This window comes from Oncorhynchus mykiss, chromosome 21, assembly GCF_057628025.1.
Source record: "Oncorhynchus mykiss isolate SJ-2025 chromosome 21, ASM5762802v1, whole genome shotgun sequence".
NCBI classification, from domain to species: Eukaryota; Metazoa; Chordata; class Actinopteri; order Salmoniformes; family Salmonidae; genus Oncorhynchus; species Oncorhynchus mykiss.
Genome location: NC_143042.1, coordinates 19896476 through 19913261, shown reverse-complemented (window position 1 = coordinate 19913261; position 16786 = coordinate 19896476). Strand labels below are relative to the sequence as shown.

The following is a 16786-nucleotide window of genomic DNA, read 5'->3' as shown; positions in this document are numbered from 1 at the left end:
AACAACACAACAACGAGCTTATGATTTTACTTGACTTAATCTACAGCTGTCGGAGTTCCTCACAAAGTTGTATTCCTAAATTGCTGAGATTGACGTTAGTTAAAACAGAGGTTAAATGCGCTAAATCATTCAGGAGGAAAGGAGATTTTTTAAAAAGGTATGAAAGTACAGCTTTTAAAAGAGATAATAGAGAAAATAGAGGGTGTGTTAAGCAGAAGAGCCAGAAATAAGTGAGAAATAATGTCTGCTGCGTAACCAAGGCAACCCCATAACAAACATCAGGAAGGCCTACTCAAGTCTTTTAGGGTTGGTTGTGTACAATTAAGACAGATACAAAATGCACACACGACAAACGACCAGGAGAAAGAATGCGCTTTTTAGGAGAGGAGGATGGGAAGATGACAGAGGGTGGGAAAATGACAGAGGAGTGAAAAGGTGACAAACAAGCGCATGTAAAGAGGCATCACAAGTGAGTCAATGAGAGAGGAAATGTTGGAGAAGTGTAAGAAACAAAAATCACTTGACAAACAATCCATGTGGTATCTATTTGGACATCACAGTACAGGATCAAACTCTACTCAGAAGACTTAGATAATTGGCTCATTTCTTCAAGGAGACGTGGTATCGTCAAATATTAATATAAAATGAGGACTTCATCCATGTGCACGCACGCACACACGCACACACGCACACACGCACACACACACACACACACACGCCTGCTGGAGTAATTAATAGCAAATAAATAAACTAATGAATATGAGGAGACGATAGCTCAGTACTGTCATTTTCATGGTATCTTGAGCTGCTTCTGTTGTTGTTCGATGACAAACCTCTTGCCGTCTGCTAATGACTTGAGCATAAGATGACTTATGTTTCCCCCAACATCACTGGCAATTAGTTTCCCTTGATTTGACATTCAAACTAAAAAAAGGTCAACGTTTGAATAGATGCTAAAACGCTATTCAATATTCAAGACGTGTACAATAGCAAATTATGCCCATTAATTATCATACATTTACCACCAAACAGACACAAATCAGTGTCTTTCTGCAAGATGAACCGGAACCAAAATAACAGGAAGTGGTCCTGTGCTGCTCAGTTGGAAGAGCATGGTGCTTGCAACACCAAGATCGTGAGTCGATTCCCACTGGGGCCACCCATATGAAAATGAACGCACATATGACTAAGTTGCTTTGGATAAAAGCACCTGCTAAATAGCATATATTATATTCTGTGTCATAGGAGGAAGAAGTGTCCGACTCAGTACATCTGACCACAAAACAAGTGTAAAGTGGTAGAAAAATCCCACAGTTTCTTGTGGACCAGTATATATCTCCATAGAGAAATCACCAGGTAGGCACAATGATTTGTTCTGCTCTCTTTCCACCCAGAGCTCTAACTATAAACACATTTTAACTAGTGGGCCTGGTAATGTAAAACAGCGAGGGAAAGTGTTTTTTCCAGCACAGAACACTCGTCTACCCGCTGGTACACAGAAGAAACACATGCTGAAAAATTGGTCCTCACAGAACACTGAGCTACACTGAGGAAACAATATCACTTTGTTTAAGCCAACTCCTCTCTCTCCTCATTTACCGACAGGCCACACCAGGAGCTTTGAACAGCTCTGCTCTGTCTCTGTATGTATGAGGAACAATCCCAAAGTCTCAACAATTAAAATGAAGGGACTGTAGCATGTTGGTAGGAGGACGGACTCCTCAACTTTCTGAACACTAGCGAAGAGACTACAGTATGTAGTAATACCTTGGCAACATGTTCCATAAAAAGAAAAAAACAGATCCTCCTCGATCAGCCCTGCTGGGGCAATCGTTATTAACACATACACCGCCAGTCTCTCCTTTGTGGTACCTCAAAGGTCAGCTCACAATAATAATAATGAAACCGTCACTACCATGCCATAAATAACCTGTCAAATTAAGTGTGATAAAGATTATTCCCATCCATACGCGATTATCGTCACTCACGTTTTCATTGTTGTCGTTTCGATCAGTGACTGTTTCTGAAAGACAAGGCTATACTTTCGACCTGAACTTTCTCTCGCGTATTCTTTGTGCCTTCAAACAATTACAAGTAGGCCTAATACAGACATTATCTCTTGTCCTGTCTCTACTTAACCAATCAGCTGGGTGTAGCACCCAATCAGATTGAGCAACTTGTTACCTAAACACCATCAGATAGAATTCATAGCAAGCAGTGTACGGGAATGACATTCAGATGAACTGGAATGACATTCAGATGAACTGGAATGACATTCAGATGAACTGGAATGACATTCACTCTCATGGGATGCAAGGTAAAAAACGAAAAAAGAACTCACTGAAAGCCACACTTCCATTGTTACCACATAGAGGCATATGTCACTGTGCTTCTATGGATATATATATATATATATATATATATATATATATATATATATATATATATATATATATATATATATATATATATATATATATATATATATATATATATATATATACATATATATATACATATATATATATACATATATATATATATATATATATACATATATATATATACATATATATATATATATATATACATATATATATACATATATATATATACATATATATATATATATATATACATATATATATATACATACATATATATATATATATATATATATACACATACATACATACACACACACACACACACACACACACACACTCTTTCTCGCTCTCTTTAGCAGTGCAAACGCACAGATTAAAAAAACGCACTTTGGAGATGATTTATAGCAGTTACAGAGAGTTGAAACAGGGATAGACACCAGTGTCACCCACCCACCCACACACACACCCACACACCTCATAGCAAACAAGATAGCTCATAATCCAGTGCCGTTATCAGTCAACACACCTATATTTGAGGTTTAATTAGATTTAAAAATGAAAACATCTCTCTCAGTATCATGGCAAAATATGTTGAATAGCATCAGATTAGCTACAAAACGGGTAATTTTGCTCTTTGGCCCATGGTAAAACGTGTAGAATTGTAGGTAATTAGCTTTAACACCAACATTCTCTCTCAGCCTCATGGCAAAATGTGTAGAAAAGCATGAGATTAGCTTTAAAACTGCAAATGTTTATCTTTGCCCCATGGCAAAATGTGTAGAGTTGCAAGAAGTTAAACAGCAACATTAGCCTTCAGTGACATTTTCTAGGAAATCATTAGCCGACACAGCAGTAGCGTAGCCAGAAATTCATTGGTGGGTGGGTCTGCCAAAATTTGTGAAATTTTGGAAAACTGCTAACTAAGGGAGATAAAGCACACAGTATATGCATGGTGACAAGACTTTCAGCCAAGTGACTGACTGTCACTTGTCAACTGGTGAAGGATAGAGAACACAAAGTTATGCAAAGGTTGTGTGTGTGTGTGTGGGAGGCCATATACCACAATCCCCCGAGGTGCCTTATTGCTATTTTAAAATGGTTGCCAACATAATTAGAGCGGTAAAAATATATGTTTTGTCATACCCCCATGGTATACGGTCTGATATACCACGGCTGTCAGCCAATCAGCATTCTCTGTTGTGTCATACAGAAGACTACCCCCCTCGTGCCTTATTGCATAAATATATCCTGATTGTGATTGCAGGACGGGGTGTTAGGTAAGTGTTACGTGCTTCTACACCTGCATTGCTTGCTGTTTGGGGTTTTAGGCTGGGTTTCTGTACAGCACTTTGAGATATCAGCTGATGTACGAAGGGCTATATAAATACATTTGATTTGATTTGATCTAGCTGTAGGACAATCATGTGACCAATAAAATGTGATTTGATTTGATTTTTGCTATTAGAGAGGAGAACGTTGTACCATCACAGAACAGTTCTCCTGTTCATCCATCCAGATATATGAGAGATATATGAGAGAGAGCGAGAGAGAGAGAGAAAGACAGTTGCAAAAGGAGAGAATTATGCAGAGTGAGTGAGGGAAGGAACAAGAGAGATTGTGTGAAAATAAGAGAGAAAGATACAGACAGCGTGCACTGTAGAGAACCACCTTTTCACACATTCTGTCTGTTCCTCTCAACTTTTCTAACCCTCCCTCCCTGCCTTGCTCCCTCATTCTCTCTCTCTGCATGTCCTCATGTCTCCTGTGGTTCTCATGACACACACAGACACAGGTGGTCAGACAGACTCGCACAGACTGACACACAGGCACACACTCACTCCCAGGCTGAGGGGCCATCTGCTCCTGAGTCACCTCTGATCACGTCTATCCCACTCTCCATCCTTTAATTTCTCCATCGATTCCCTTCTCATCTTCCCTTCATCCTCCTCTCGTGTCTCCAGATCCTCTCATCTGCTCTCTCTCTCTCTCTCTCTCTCTCTCAGAGTTCAGATCAGTCAGAGACAGGTCCAGGAATGATGCTAGTAATGGCTGGCTGACATTTCATGACTGTGATTCTAGATGACTAATAGGCTCTGGGTTTGGATATAAGCTCATTAACTTCGGTATCGGTGTCCCGTCCGCGGGACGGTTGAGCTAACGTAGGCTAATGCAATTAGCATGAGGCTGTAAGTAACAAGAAAACTTCCCAGGACATAGACATGTCTGATATTGGCAGAAAGCTTAAATTCTTGTTAATCTAACTGCACTGTCCAATTTACAGTAGCTATTACAGTGAAATAAAACCATGCTATGGTTTCAGGAGAGTGCGCAATTTTGAACATGATAGGTTATTAATAAACAAATTAGGCACGTGGGCAGTCTTGATAAAAAGTTTTGAACAGAAATCCAATGATTCATTGGATCAGGCTAAAACTTTGCACATACACTTCTGACATCTAGTGGTCACAATCTAAATTGCATCTGGGCTGGATTAATACATTATGGCCTTTCTCTTGCATTTCAAAGATGATGGTACAAAAAAAAATATTTGTATTATCTTTTACCAGACTACACTTGTGTTAGATTCTCCTACATGCCTTTCACATTTCCACAAACTTCAAAGTGTTTCCTTTCAAATGGAACCAAGAATATGCATATCATTGCTTCATGTCCTGGGCTACAGGCAGTTAGGTTTGGGCATGTCATTTTAGGTGAAAATTGAAAAAAAGGGGCGGATCCTTAGGTTTTAAGTGACAATTTCTTGATTGTGTTGATGAACTCCGATGAAGATACAACTGTATCTACAGGGACCACGGAAGAGGGCTGCAAGCACATTTCTTCCTGATGTGCTGACAGTGTACTTGTTTATGCCTTTTAATACAGAGACAAGGTGCCTTTTAATACAGAGACAAGGTGCCTTTTAATACAGAGACAAGGTGCCTTTTAATACAGAGACATGGTGCCTTTTAATACAAAAACAAGGCGCCTTTTAATACAAAGACAAGGCGCCTTTTAATACAAAGACAAGGCGCCTTTTAATACAAAGACAAGGCGCCTTTTAATACAAAGACAAGGTGCCTTTTAATACAGAGACAAGGTGCCTTTTAATACAGAGACAAGGTGCCTTTTAATACAAAGACAAGGTGCCTTTTAATACAGAGACAAGGTGCCTTTTAATACAGAGACAAGGTGCCGTCAGCGTGAAACTAGCTTTCATCTTCTCCAATCTTCTCTGTTTCTGGTGATAATATAACAACTATGAATAAGTCTAGTGTGCAGAGACACAGGCAATTAAACAGACTCATAATAATACATGTGGAGGGATGACTGAAAATAAACGGTTCTTCCAACCTATTTCCCTCCATGTTTACCCACGGCAACAGAGGCACAATAGCACTTTCTTAGCATTTTCTGAGTAAGAGCGAAGTGAGAAAAACAAGTTGACACTGATTTCCTTCTGTTTAGCTGGAGGGATACACAGTCAAAGCCCATTTGTAGCAGCAGACACAACACTTAAGTAACATCAGAATCGATTTAGATTAGGGCTATTCAACTGGGCCTCCAGGACCACAGCTCTGCTGTTTTTCAACTGGCCCCTGTAATCAGGGACTGATTCAGACCTGGGAAACCAGGTGAGTTGGCCTCTCTGGGCAATCAATGATAACACATCTATGGGGATTTAACAATAATACATCTATATAATAGCATGTAGGATGATTAGGCTAGACAATACACTACTAAATGCGTACGTAGGTAATCGTGTGCGGGAGATATCTTTCATAAGGAATTGAACTCTGGGTCCTGTATTTCCCCGTTCTGCAAATGAGACTCGGCGTGGTGGTGTTCATGCCAGGAGTCATGCACACAGCCACACACACATACCACTAATCAAGGGGAATTACAACCTACACACATGCATGCTAACATGGAAAACATGCATGACCTGGAAAGTGCACATCAGTAGCCTAGGCCAGATGAGCTCTAATGAAGGAGAGGTGGTTACTCGTCTATACAGATAAGCCTTTATAGAGACCTGAGATAATGTGTATAGCCTCAACCTACACACCCACACATCTATCTTTATCATCACAGTGAGCTGAACAGAACGTGGCCCATTACAGACTACGGAGAACAGACACAGGCCCAGATTATCCTGTTCTGTTCTCACCAGAGTTCTTTTTATGGTCAAAATCATTCCATTATGGTCCCAGGGTGAGACTGAGCAGGCTGCCTGTATGCATCCCTCCCCATCTCTTCTCTCCTGACCTCCTCCCATCCCGCTCTCCCCTCCCCCCAGAGTCTCTGAAACAGGACACTGTCCCCCTGAGAATACAGCTTTCTGGGTCACGGTGACAACGGCCAGGGTTTACACACTCTCCTGTGTGTGTGTGTCTGTATGCGCGCGTGCGTGAGAGAGAGAGAGGGGAAGAGAGAGTGAGCGAGAGAATGAGGTAGTGAGACACACTAATGCTCTGCTCTGAGAAACAGAGCAGTTTGTAATGAAGAAGAAACACTTCAGATTAAAGATGAGATTAAGCTCGCTCTCTCTCTCCCTCTCCCCCTCCCTCTCCCCCCCTCCCTCCCTCCCTCCCTTCCTTCCTTCCTTCCTTCCTTCCTTCTCCCCCCCCCCCCGCCCGCCCGCCCCTCTCCTTCCCGCCCACACTTTAGCCATCTCTGTACCTGTCTCTCCTCCTCTCCCTTTCGGCCTCTCTCTCTCTGCCCGTCTCCCTCTCTTGTCTGAGTTGCAGTTTTGAGAAGTCTGTCTGTCAGCCTGCCTGTCTGCTGTGCTGCATAAGTGAATATCTCACGGAGGGAGAACGGGAGGCATGCTGCTTGTCTGATAGCAATTAGACCTTGACACGTTCACCTTGAATCCCCCTCTCAACAAAAAAAACTCAGCCCTCCCGTGAGCTACTCTTTCCTCTCATCTGGTGCATAACAAGTAGAGAACGTCACTACATTCCCAACATCAAACCACAATAATGCTTGATGAATTTAACAAATCACCATGTGCAGGGAATGTAACAGTGGGGGGAAAAAAAACAAAAAACTGGAAGACGAGTTTGACTGTTTCAAGGGCACCCACACACTGCATGGCGCACACGCACGTTCCTAACTTCCTACTCCTTCAGAATAATACCTCTGTAGATGTATATCAGACACCTACACACAGGTACAGGTACTCAAGCAGTAGACAGTTGGAGGTGTGGCCGTTCTCCATTCCTGTCAGCATCGGCCTACTGTAACCGTTATATAGTGCACTACTTTTGACCATATATAGGGAATAGAGTGACATTTGGGACGCAGGCTTAGTCTTTCATCTGAGCTGCCTGATAAGAAGCAGGGACTACACACTATAGCGTGCCACAGTGATGCTCTGACCAAGCCCTGAGTATACAGACACACATCTGTGTGCATCACTCTCCAATTGCCAAGCCAGGCCTGAAATCGCAGTCAATAATAAATACTAGATGATTTATTGAGCAATAAAAACAAAAAGACAAACAGAAAGTCCTTGAGGGTTTGACTATTCTCCAGAAGAGTTTTCATCTCTAGTGCAGTCAAGAGGGACAGAGGGATGAATGGAGGGGTGGAGGAACAGGGTCAACATTTATCAGGCAAAAAGCGGTGTCCCCTTCGGGAGGTATAGTGGAATAAAAATGAAAAGAACAAGAGAATCGTGTTTATATGGGAAGGACGAAACAAAAGAGGGCAATAATTGGAGGACTATAAAATAAATGTCTCATGAAATGTTCACACACACACACACACACACAAACGTGAGAGGGTCCACGAGGAATCGTGATAGGACTAGAGCAGTAGCCACCTCAGTTTCCCTGGATTTCAGTGCATCCGGTAACAGCAGTCAGTTTGTTTGGCCTTGCAACATGATCACATTCCAGGTCACTGGTTTACCGGACACCCCCGCAGCCCTCGACCTCTGGGGGCCATTGCGCCTGTCATCGATGTCAATAAAACGTTTTTTTTTAAAAACATGATAAATCATTGAGAGTAACCCTCCAAAAAGTAATTAATTCATAAACCTTTTTAAATTTCCATATGTACTAGGAAGCTAAGTGTTTGTTTCTTGGGCTTCAGGAATGTGACTGAAAAAGTTCCACAGGTCTTAATTTTTTTTTACTGATTGAAAGTATAAGGGGGACAACGAACAAATGCCACGGTCAAGGCTACGATGGTGCCAGTGCAATGACTGGAGCTTACGGAGGTGCTCAAAAGCGCATGTAGTTCTTTATGAGTTTTAGTTTAGAAAACAATCTCTTTGCAGATGTGACAGTTACAGGGATGGTAAAAACAGCTTAATTTCCGTAGCAACATCAGGGAAACTGGGCAGAAGGGAGGAGGGCTTCAAATACAGCAATTCTCCAACATCTTTCATTTTAGCCTCTCAATTCTCCTTAATTGCCGGCCCCAACACATTACGGAAAGAGATGAACTGTATAGGAAGCTCTGAGGACAGGTCTTCTGGATACTGGACAGTCAATAAATTGGCAGATGCAAACAGATGATCATCTTTAGGGGACAACAGTTCTTGAGGGCTTGAACAGGAGAAAAAAAAAGTGGTTTGCGATTTTCGTTCATACTGGTGAAACCGGTGTTTGAGTTGTGTGGTTGCAATATCAACAGTCCCCAATCTCTGGAATATCTTGGCATGCATCAAAATGTGTTTAAATTGTGTGAAGCGCAATGGACATGTAAAGCACAATGTCTCAGGAAAGACTGTCTGAGTTGGCAACTCAGTAATAGTATGGACCTACAGGCCACGGTGAAAACATTTGCACACAAAATAGGAGAACTTCAGGAGACCAGGGGAGTCTCTCAAGTTGGATTTCATTTGATTTAGGCCTAAATGAATTTACCTCGAATATTACAGCACATTTGTGTAGGGTATTAGCCAGACAAAACCCGCTCAACAATACCGTCTGAATTTATCCTCAAGCTAACTACTTTTTTCCTTCATTGTTAGGCTATCTGATGTGTCATTCAGGACAGTGTTATTTTAGCTGCCGAGCGGTGCTGTGAGGGTCAGTATCAGAGATTTATTACATTCAGAGCCTTGACCGACTGCAGGGCGTGTTTCCCCGATAGCCGTACGGGGGGGGGACCCTGGCCTCCAACTCAAGGCTTCCTGTCTAATATAATGTGAGTTTCTTATTAATAGTACTGTAGCCAACCTGCTCGCTGGGGTATGGGGCTGACAAATTATACACTTAACCTTGGAGAACTCCTAACATTTCCAGTAAACATTTTCAATAGAAGGTTCATATTGATTCGGCTCTATTTAAAAAAGCATTCTCTCCAGTATCCGTTCAGTGAATCTAAAAGTAGATTTTAAATCTGAAACTGTACACTGACCAACAGAATGAGAGAAGTACAGATACAGAGAGGTAGAGAGAGGTAGAGAGAGAGTGGGAAGAGAGGTAGAGAGAGGGAAGAGAGATTGAGAGAGAGGAGAAGAGAAAGAGAGAGAGAGGGAAGAGAGAGAGAGGTAGAGACAGATCAGTGATGACCATCTGGTCCTCACAGTGAGGTATGCTGAAGGCAAAGCCATCTCAGTGGGCGTCGGTGCCGGAACTCAGCGTCAGCTGGGCCCCACCGGGTCATATATTACCTGACTGAAACCCATCTCTGGCCTGCTTGTTTGAGCCTACAGTGAATTCTCGGTTTGGCCAAATTGCAAAAAAAATGTGATAACTAGGAACAAACTTTTCCACATTTTCTTTGTAGACTGCGTGTGTGTGTCCTACCTGTATCTCCATGCCCTGCTCCAGCAGTCTCTTGGCCTGGTTCTCCACTTCCAGTCTGGCTCTGCTGATCAGCAGCAGGTCATTCTCTATCACGTCTATACCAGACAGATCCACCCCCTGGGACAGATAGTCTGGAGAGAGGGAGAAGAGGGTGTTAGAGAGTGTGTGTGTGTGTGTGTTTGTTTGCATATGTACACCTTCAGATATTTTCCTGAGATCTAGAAAAACACCCTCCAACATTTGACAATATAACATTTGGCATTCAGTGTGATTTATTTTCATTTCGATAGAAAACCAGCCTCCCACAATACAGACTCCGAACAATACAGCCTCCTACAATACAGCCTCCTACAACACAGCCTCCTACAACACAGCCTCCTACAACACAGCCTCCTACAACACAGCCTCCTACTGTATTGGAGAGTGAAGGTTAAAAGGAAAACGTGACAAGCACACAGCTGTAGACATAGAAAACAGGTGGAACTGCAGTCAATAGGAAAGGTAGCAGTATATGTTGACTTTTAAACTGCGTGTGTGTGTGTGTGTGTGTGTGTGTGTGTCAGCCAGATGTTCTATGCAGATGGGTTGATCCAATTAACCCCTTGCTAACATTCATTAAGACCTTCCCATGACTCACTCACTCACTCACACACAATCTTCAGTCCCCTCTACAACCTACTGTGTTAAAAACAATACATAGTTGAATCTTTAAAAACCCTGTCACAAAAATAAATGTGAACCAGCAACACAGGTAGGGAAAGCTAAGCTACCATTTCAGCGCAATCCAAAGGAGAGAGCAGGCAGGCAGATAAATAATCTGAAATAGCTTTAATGTCTTTGTCTAGACTCCCTGCTCTGCGCAGAGCGCTGTGCTCCCCAGTGAGAGAAGTCAGTCAGCAGACTGGCCAGGGAGAAGAGAGTGGACAGCAGAATATCTAATCCAACGACAATCCACTCACAGACAACTAAAATTCACATCCCTAGTATGCTGTTCCCTGTGTGTGCGTGTGTGTGTGTGTGTGTGTGTGTCAGGCATGGAGTGTGTGTGGGGCAGCCCCCAGGGACGGCCCTGGGCATTAGTATATTTTTGGGGGGGTGGCTAAGTCAAGGTTTCAATTTACTGTTGAGCATTAGAATAGTAGAATACACAATGTGCCATTTTGAAATGTGGTTGTGCATCAGCGATTTCTCTCTTGTTATGTCAGTCACTAAATTAGCTGGGTAGACAAACTTCCCAAAGGAGTCATTTATTTTGGCACTGTGCATATGCAGCTTGTTTTTGGTCACAGGTCCAGGAATGACTGAAGAATTGCAACATTTACCTAGAGCTACCTCTGCAGATAGCACTACTGGGTGATTTGAAAAGTCTTAGTCAATTGATCAATAATATAATAAAACTTTTAGCAACAATAAAACATTTCACAATCTGTAGAAACTATGGGAATAGAAAGTTTCAGAACTTTTGTGAAACATCACAGCACAGTTGAAAAATATATGGCAAATAGAAATCCAATATGGATGGTGTTGAGAGATAGATGGGAGGGGTTGAATGGAGCTGAAGGGTGGGACCAATAACAACAAGATAACTAGATAAATATACTGAGTCTGTAAAATGTATACAGGTTCAGAACTTTTGTGAAACATCACAAATAAAAAAAGATGTGGCAAATGAAATAAAACTGGATGGACATCAGAAATAGAGGGGAGAGGTTGAGGGTAGAAGGAGGACAGGACCAAAACCAAACTAAATATAACTATTGTAAAATATACTGTGTCCGTAAAATGTATATAGCATGTATAATCTGGAAGTAGAAGCCTAAGTGTTGTTGTCCATTAGTTTACTCCAATTAGGGGAAGTAGGGTTAGTAGAAAATAATAAAGGAAAATATATATTTTTTAAGATGTATGTATGTATATGTATGTATGTATTTTTCCTATGCTCTACATTGTAGAATAATTGTGAAGACATCAAAACTATGAAATAACATATATGGAATCATGTAGTAACCAAAAAAAAAGTGTTAAACAAATCAAAATATATTTTATATTTGAGGTTCTTCAAAGTAGCTACCCTTTGCCTTGACAGTTTTGCACACACTTGGCATTCTCTCAACAGCTCAAATAAGCAAAGAGAAACGACAGTCCATCATTACTTTAAGACATGAAGGTCAGTCAATCCGGAAAATGTCAAGAACTTTGAAAGTTTCTTCAAGTGCTGTCGCAAAAACCACCAAGCGCTATGATGAAACTGGCTCTCATGAGGACCGTCACAGGAAAGGAAGGGTGGGGGGGAACCTCACTGGCAAAACATTTATGTATGCCAACACCCCCATCCCACAACCAAATATCGCCTAGGACCCCCAAAATGCTAGGGTCGGCCCAGGCAGCCCCTCAGATAACCATACCCTTCCGAGGGGCTAAGGGTATGGTTAAGAATTCTCATTTGTTGTAGAGAAATGCTGGTTAGAAAAACACTACTTCAATCCTTTCTAGCTTGGCCACTGGCCAGGTAGTGACGGCTAGCAAGGTCCTCTTTGGCATTGGCATGGCACTGCTGGCACCATGATGTGCATGTTGGTGGCTTCTTGCGGTGCCTCTACACTGGGCCCTCGGTCTGTGTTGTGCCATTGCGCTGGGAATCGGTTACTGATTCAACATCAATCAGCCTGCCTCATCGTCGGCCATATTTATCTGCACTGAGCAGACCCGTCTAAACCACAGCCTGGGAAACGGGAGGCATTACACTGAAAACAACTCCAACTGTGACCTTGGAAACACAATTTAGTCATTACAAGGTACAAGGGAAGAAAGGGACTTCTGATGAGAAACATTAGCCATGGCTCAATATGGCCGACTGGAAGCTCTCTAGGACGGGAGAGGACGCTGAAATTATTTCACAAAACATGCAATTCACTTCACAGCTGATAAGGAGGAGGAGGCAACAAATAGAGAGAGAGATTGTTATTGTCCAGAGGGCCAAGCCTCCGTCTTAAAATTAGAAAGGAGAGATGAGAACGAGAGAAAGCGAGAGAGAGGGGGGGGGGGGCAATTTCTTGGGATAGCCTTCCAAATAAGCTTTCTAAATTCCCTTCTGCTATATGTGCCTCAGCTCTCTGGCTCCATCAATATGTGAACATCTTAAAAGGTCTTCACAGGAACACAATACAGCTAGAGCAATGGTGAATCCGCGTTTCACTTTCAAAAGGGGAAAGGAGAAAGCCTGCGAGTAACATCCATCGCAACGACGGCGAATTCTGCAGAGATTGTGTGAAATTACATTTGAACGGTCCACATTTCCAGAGTAAATGCAACCATCTAGGACACCATAGTGTCACAGTGAATGTATAAGCTACTACTAAAGTACTACTAAAGAGAGTCAATGTTACGATAAAGCATCCAGTAAAATGTTAGTGTGGATGGCTGGTAAAGACAATCACAGCACACAGTTTTTAGTGTGTACATAAAGCTGAAGAGAATCGCTCGAACCCTGGCGCAGTCAGAGTCATTATTGTGACAATGACATACCTCACTGAGACAGGAGCACTATTGAATAAAAAAACAACATTTTTCCTTATGTAACCCAGAGGCGGGGTTAAAACTAGTGCACTGTTCAGGGACCAGAGACGTATTATCATTGTTGTCTCAGCCTGCGATTGGACAGACTGTAACAACTGTACCATGAGTTCTCATTGGTTCCATACACCGAGCTTCCCTTCTATTGTCTGTCTGTCAGATGGACGAGAGGATAGAGAATGTGTTTGTAAGTCATTGGGCCGGGAGCGCCAAAAATCCACACACAAGGGGACACGAGGATTAGCGGAGAGAATGAGCAGAGAGAGACTAGACAGGGACTGGGTACAGTAGGAGTCAGCCTCTCTCCTAATGTTTATTTTTTTAACCCAGGTTTCTGAGAACCAGTTTCAGAGTGGAGGGCTAAAATAGCTCTGTAGTCATTATATCTGGACACCAGGGACACAGGGGCGACATAGGACCCGTTTCCACACTTGTTTGTGTGTAACTGCTAACATAAACCTGTGAATTTGCTGCCAAAGCCGAGATGTGAAATAAACAAAGAGGAATCAGATAAGCTCGAGAGATGTTAAAATGTTTATTTGCCAAGCAGAGCACGTGTTTGTTTGTGTGTGTGTGTGTGTGTGTGTGTGTGTGTGTGTGTGTGTGTATAACCTCCGCGCTGCTTGAAGGTCACCCCTAGTGTTTATTGGCACTCAGTCCTTTCCCAGGCCTTCCCAACGCCTCTCATACAGCAACACATAAGCGTATGCTCCTTCCACAGCAACAAGGAGTGTGTGTGTGTGTGTGAGAGAGAGAGAGAGAGAGAGAGTGAGAGAGGGGTGGCTTGCACACCCTCCCAGTGGGACAGTGAACAACAGGAAGAGACGAGCTCCAGCTCCATGGTCCACAGAGGGGCCTAGTGCACAAAATACAACCCCAGGAGAGAACACTGTATGGGGGAGACAGGGCTAACCCTCCTCCCTAGAGACTAGATGGTGTTTACAACAATGATGGCTCTGGAATTATCATCAAATCTCATCAGCCAGTTTATCACACTGTCCCCATGTTTTATTAAGAGGGAAATAAACAGCTATGTTTCATAGGTCTTTCAGTGAAGAAATGTCAACTGTGTTCACCTTGGCCAAATATATGCACGTACGGAGACATAGCCAGCCAGCTGCAGTTCTTCCTGGGTTGCACTCAGCCTGCTACAGGATGACCCCTGAACTCAGATGACCACTGACCGCACGCAGAATACACTAAAATCATCTCTCTCAGTATAGGGCTATGAGTGAGGGGGAGAAGAGAGGGATGAAATGGAGGAGAGAAAAGACACTCAAGAGGTCAAAGGGACATGAGGTACTGTGATTAACACATAGTGACATAATCTAAGAACACTCTGCTATCCTGTCTGTCATCACTAAACAGGCAGACTGGGTGAGGTCATCAAAGAGGGTCAGTCAATGAAGTCATCACAGAGAGCCCAGAAGGTCATCCGTGTTGTTATCAGTGATGTGACCTCAGTGAGGTTTAATGATTCAGAATGGAGTAACGCTGGTGTGTGTGTGTGTGTGTGTGTGTGTGTGTGTGTCTGTGTCTGTCAAAAAGGAAGGCGTAGCAGGTGGCGTGGTGGCAATGGGGTGGTTTTTAAGCCAATTTCCTGCAATTCCACAAATTTGAGCTGAGAGACATTTCTGCAGTTTCAGAGCAAATTTCCTGCAATTCTACACATTTTGTCATGGCCCTGAGATAAATATATTCTGCCATGGAGCTGAGAGAAAATGTTGCCGTTTTAAAACAAATATCCTACAATACTATGTATTTTGCCATGGCTAATGTGTTATTTTTCTCAAACATTAGAACAAAATCAATACTGCTGAATTCATTGTTTTTGGAATTTTAAATTATCCCAGATTGCCTAGCCTAGCTTGTATTTTGGTGATTGTTAGTTCTCAAAGATTATATTATTAAAAAAATATATATAGGTCAATTATCTTTTCTACATACATTTAATCTGCTTTTAGTTGTTGAAGTTTACACTGAAAGCATTTTGATTATGATAATTGTTTTACCGTTTGTTCCCGCCCAAGTATTTTCTATGCAGAAAAAAAAAAATCCCTGACTGTCTGAAATCTTTATCAGTTACAGGAGTTTGATCAGGTTCCAGCCACTGTCTGCTCAGTCACCTCATCCCTCCCTCACTCTCTCTTTCTCCTCCAGTTGCAGACTACACAATCAGCCCTGACAGGCTGTTTCTGCCCCATTAGCTCTTGCCATGGGGCACTGATCTACAGCCACAACACAGATAGTCAATATGGCTGGAGCTGGGCAGACACCCACAGCGAGTGCAGTGGACTCGTCAGCAGTGACAGGCTCTGGCACGGCGACTCTTTCATCCCACTCGCTCTCTCTTCCCTCTCGCTCTTCCCACTCGCTCTCTCTTTCCTCTCGCTCTTCCCACTCGCTCTCTCTTCCCTCTCCCTTTCCAACGCACGCACACTCTTCGCACACACACACACACACACACACACAAAGTTGAAATGGGGAAAAGGTAGAGAAAACCAAGCAAACAGCAACCTGTAGGGGCATCAGGGGACAGGGTTGGATATGGGATTGCAATATTAATACCAGCATCAAACATTTATGGGCATTCTCTCCTCCAAGCAGAGAAGTAGAAAATGATTTGTGTGTGTGTGCGTGTGTGTGTGTGTTAGGGCTGCACAATTAATCGAATTCACATAAAGATCGCAAGAGATCCATGATGCATGTTATATTTTGAAACGTCACTCAGAACACTCATGCAATGTCCGCTTTTATAGTTTACTCCGTTTGTCAGTTTGCATGCTGCTCTGTTAGGACAAATGCAGTCAACAGATTGTACCAAACAGGAACGATGCTGCTTTTCACTTTGTTTCTTAATATACACTTAGAAATGTCATTGTTTTTTTTTTAAGAAAAAAAAAAAAAATTGTCCATTAAAATAACATCAAATTGATCAGAAATACAGTGTAGGCACTGTTAATGTCACTCCTGTGTTCCAATGATCATTGAGCCTTTTAAAATGATAAACTTGGATTAGCTAACACAACGTGCCATTGGAACACAGGAGTGATGTTTGCT

General features: G+C 42.4%; 1 protein-coding gene across 2 annotated transcripts in view; it reads right to left on the bottom strand.

Moving 5' to 3' along the window:
• The window catches only part of cog5 (component of oligomeric golgi complex 5), an 88749-nt gene that overhangs the window by 39990 nt on the left and 31973 nt on the right, over nucleotides 1-16786 (bottom strand). For both annotated transcript variants that reach the window (XM_021577402.3, XM_090214170.1), the window contains exon 7: nucleotides 10154-10284. In XM_021577402.3, coding sequence (XP_021433077.1) covers nucleotides 10154-10284 — 131 coding nt within the window. The remainder of the gene's footprint in view (nucleotides 1-10153; nucleotides 10285-16786) is intronic.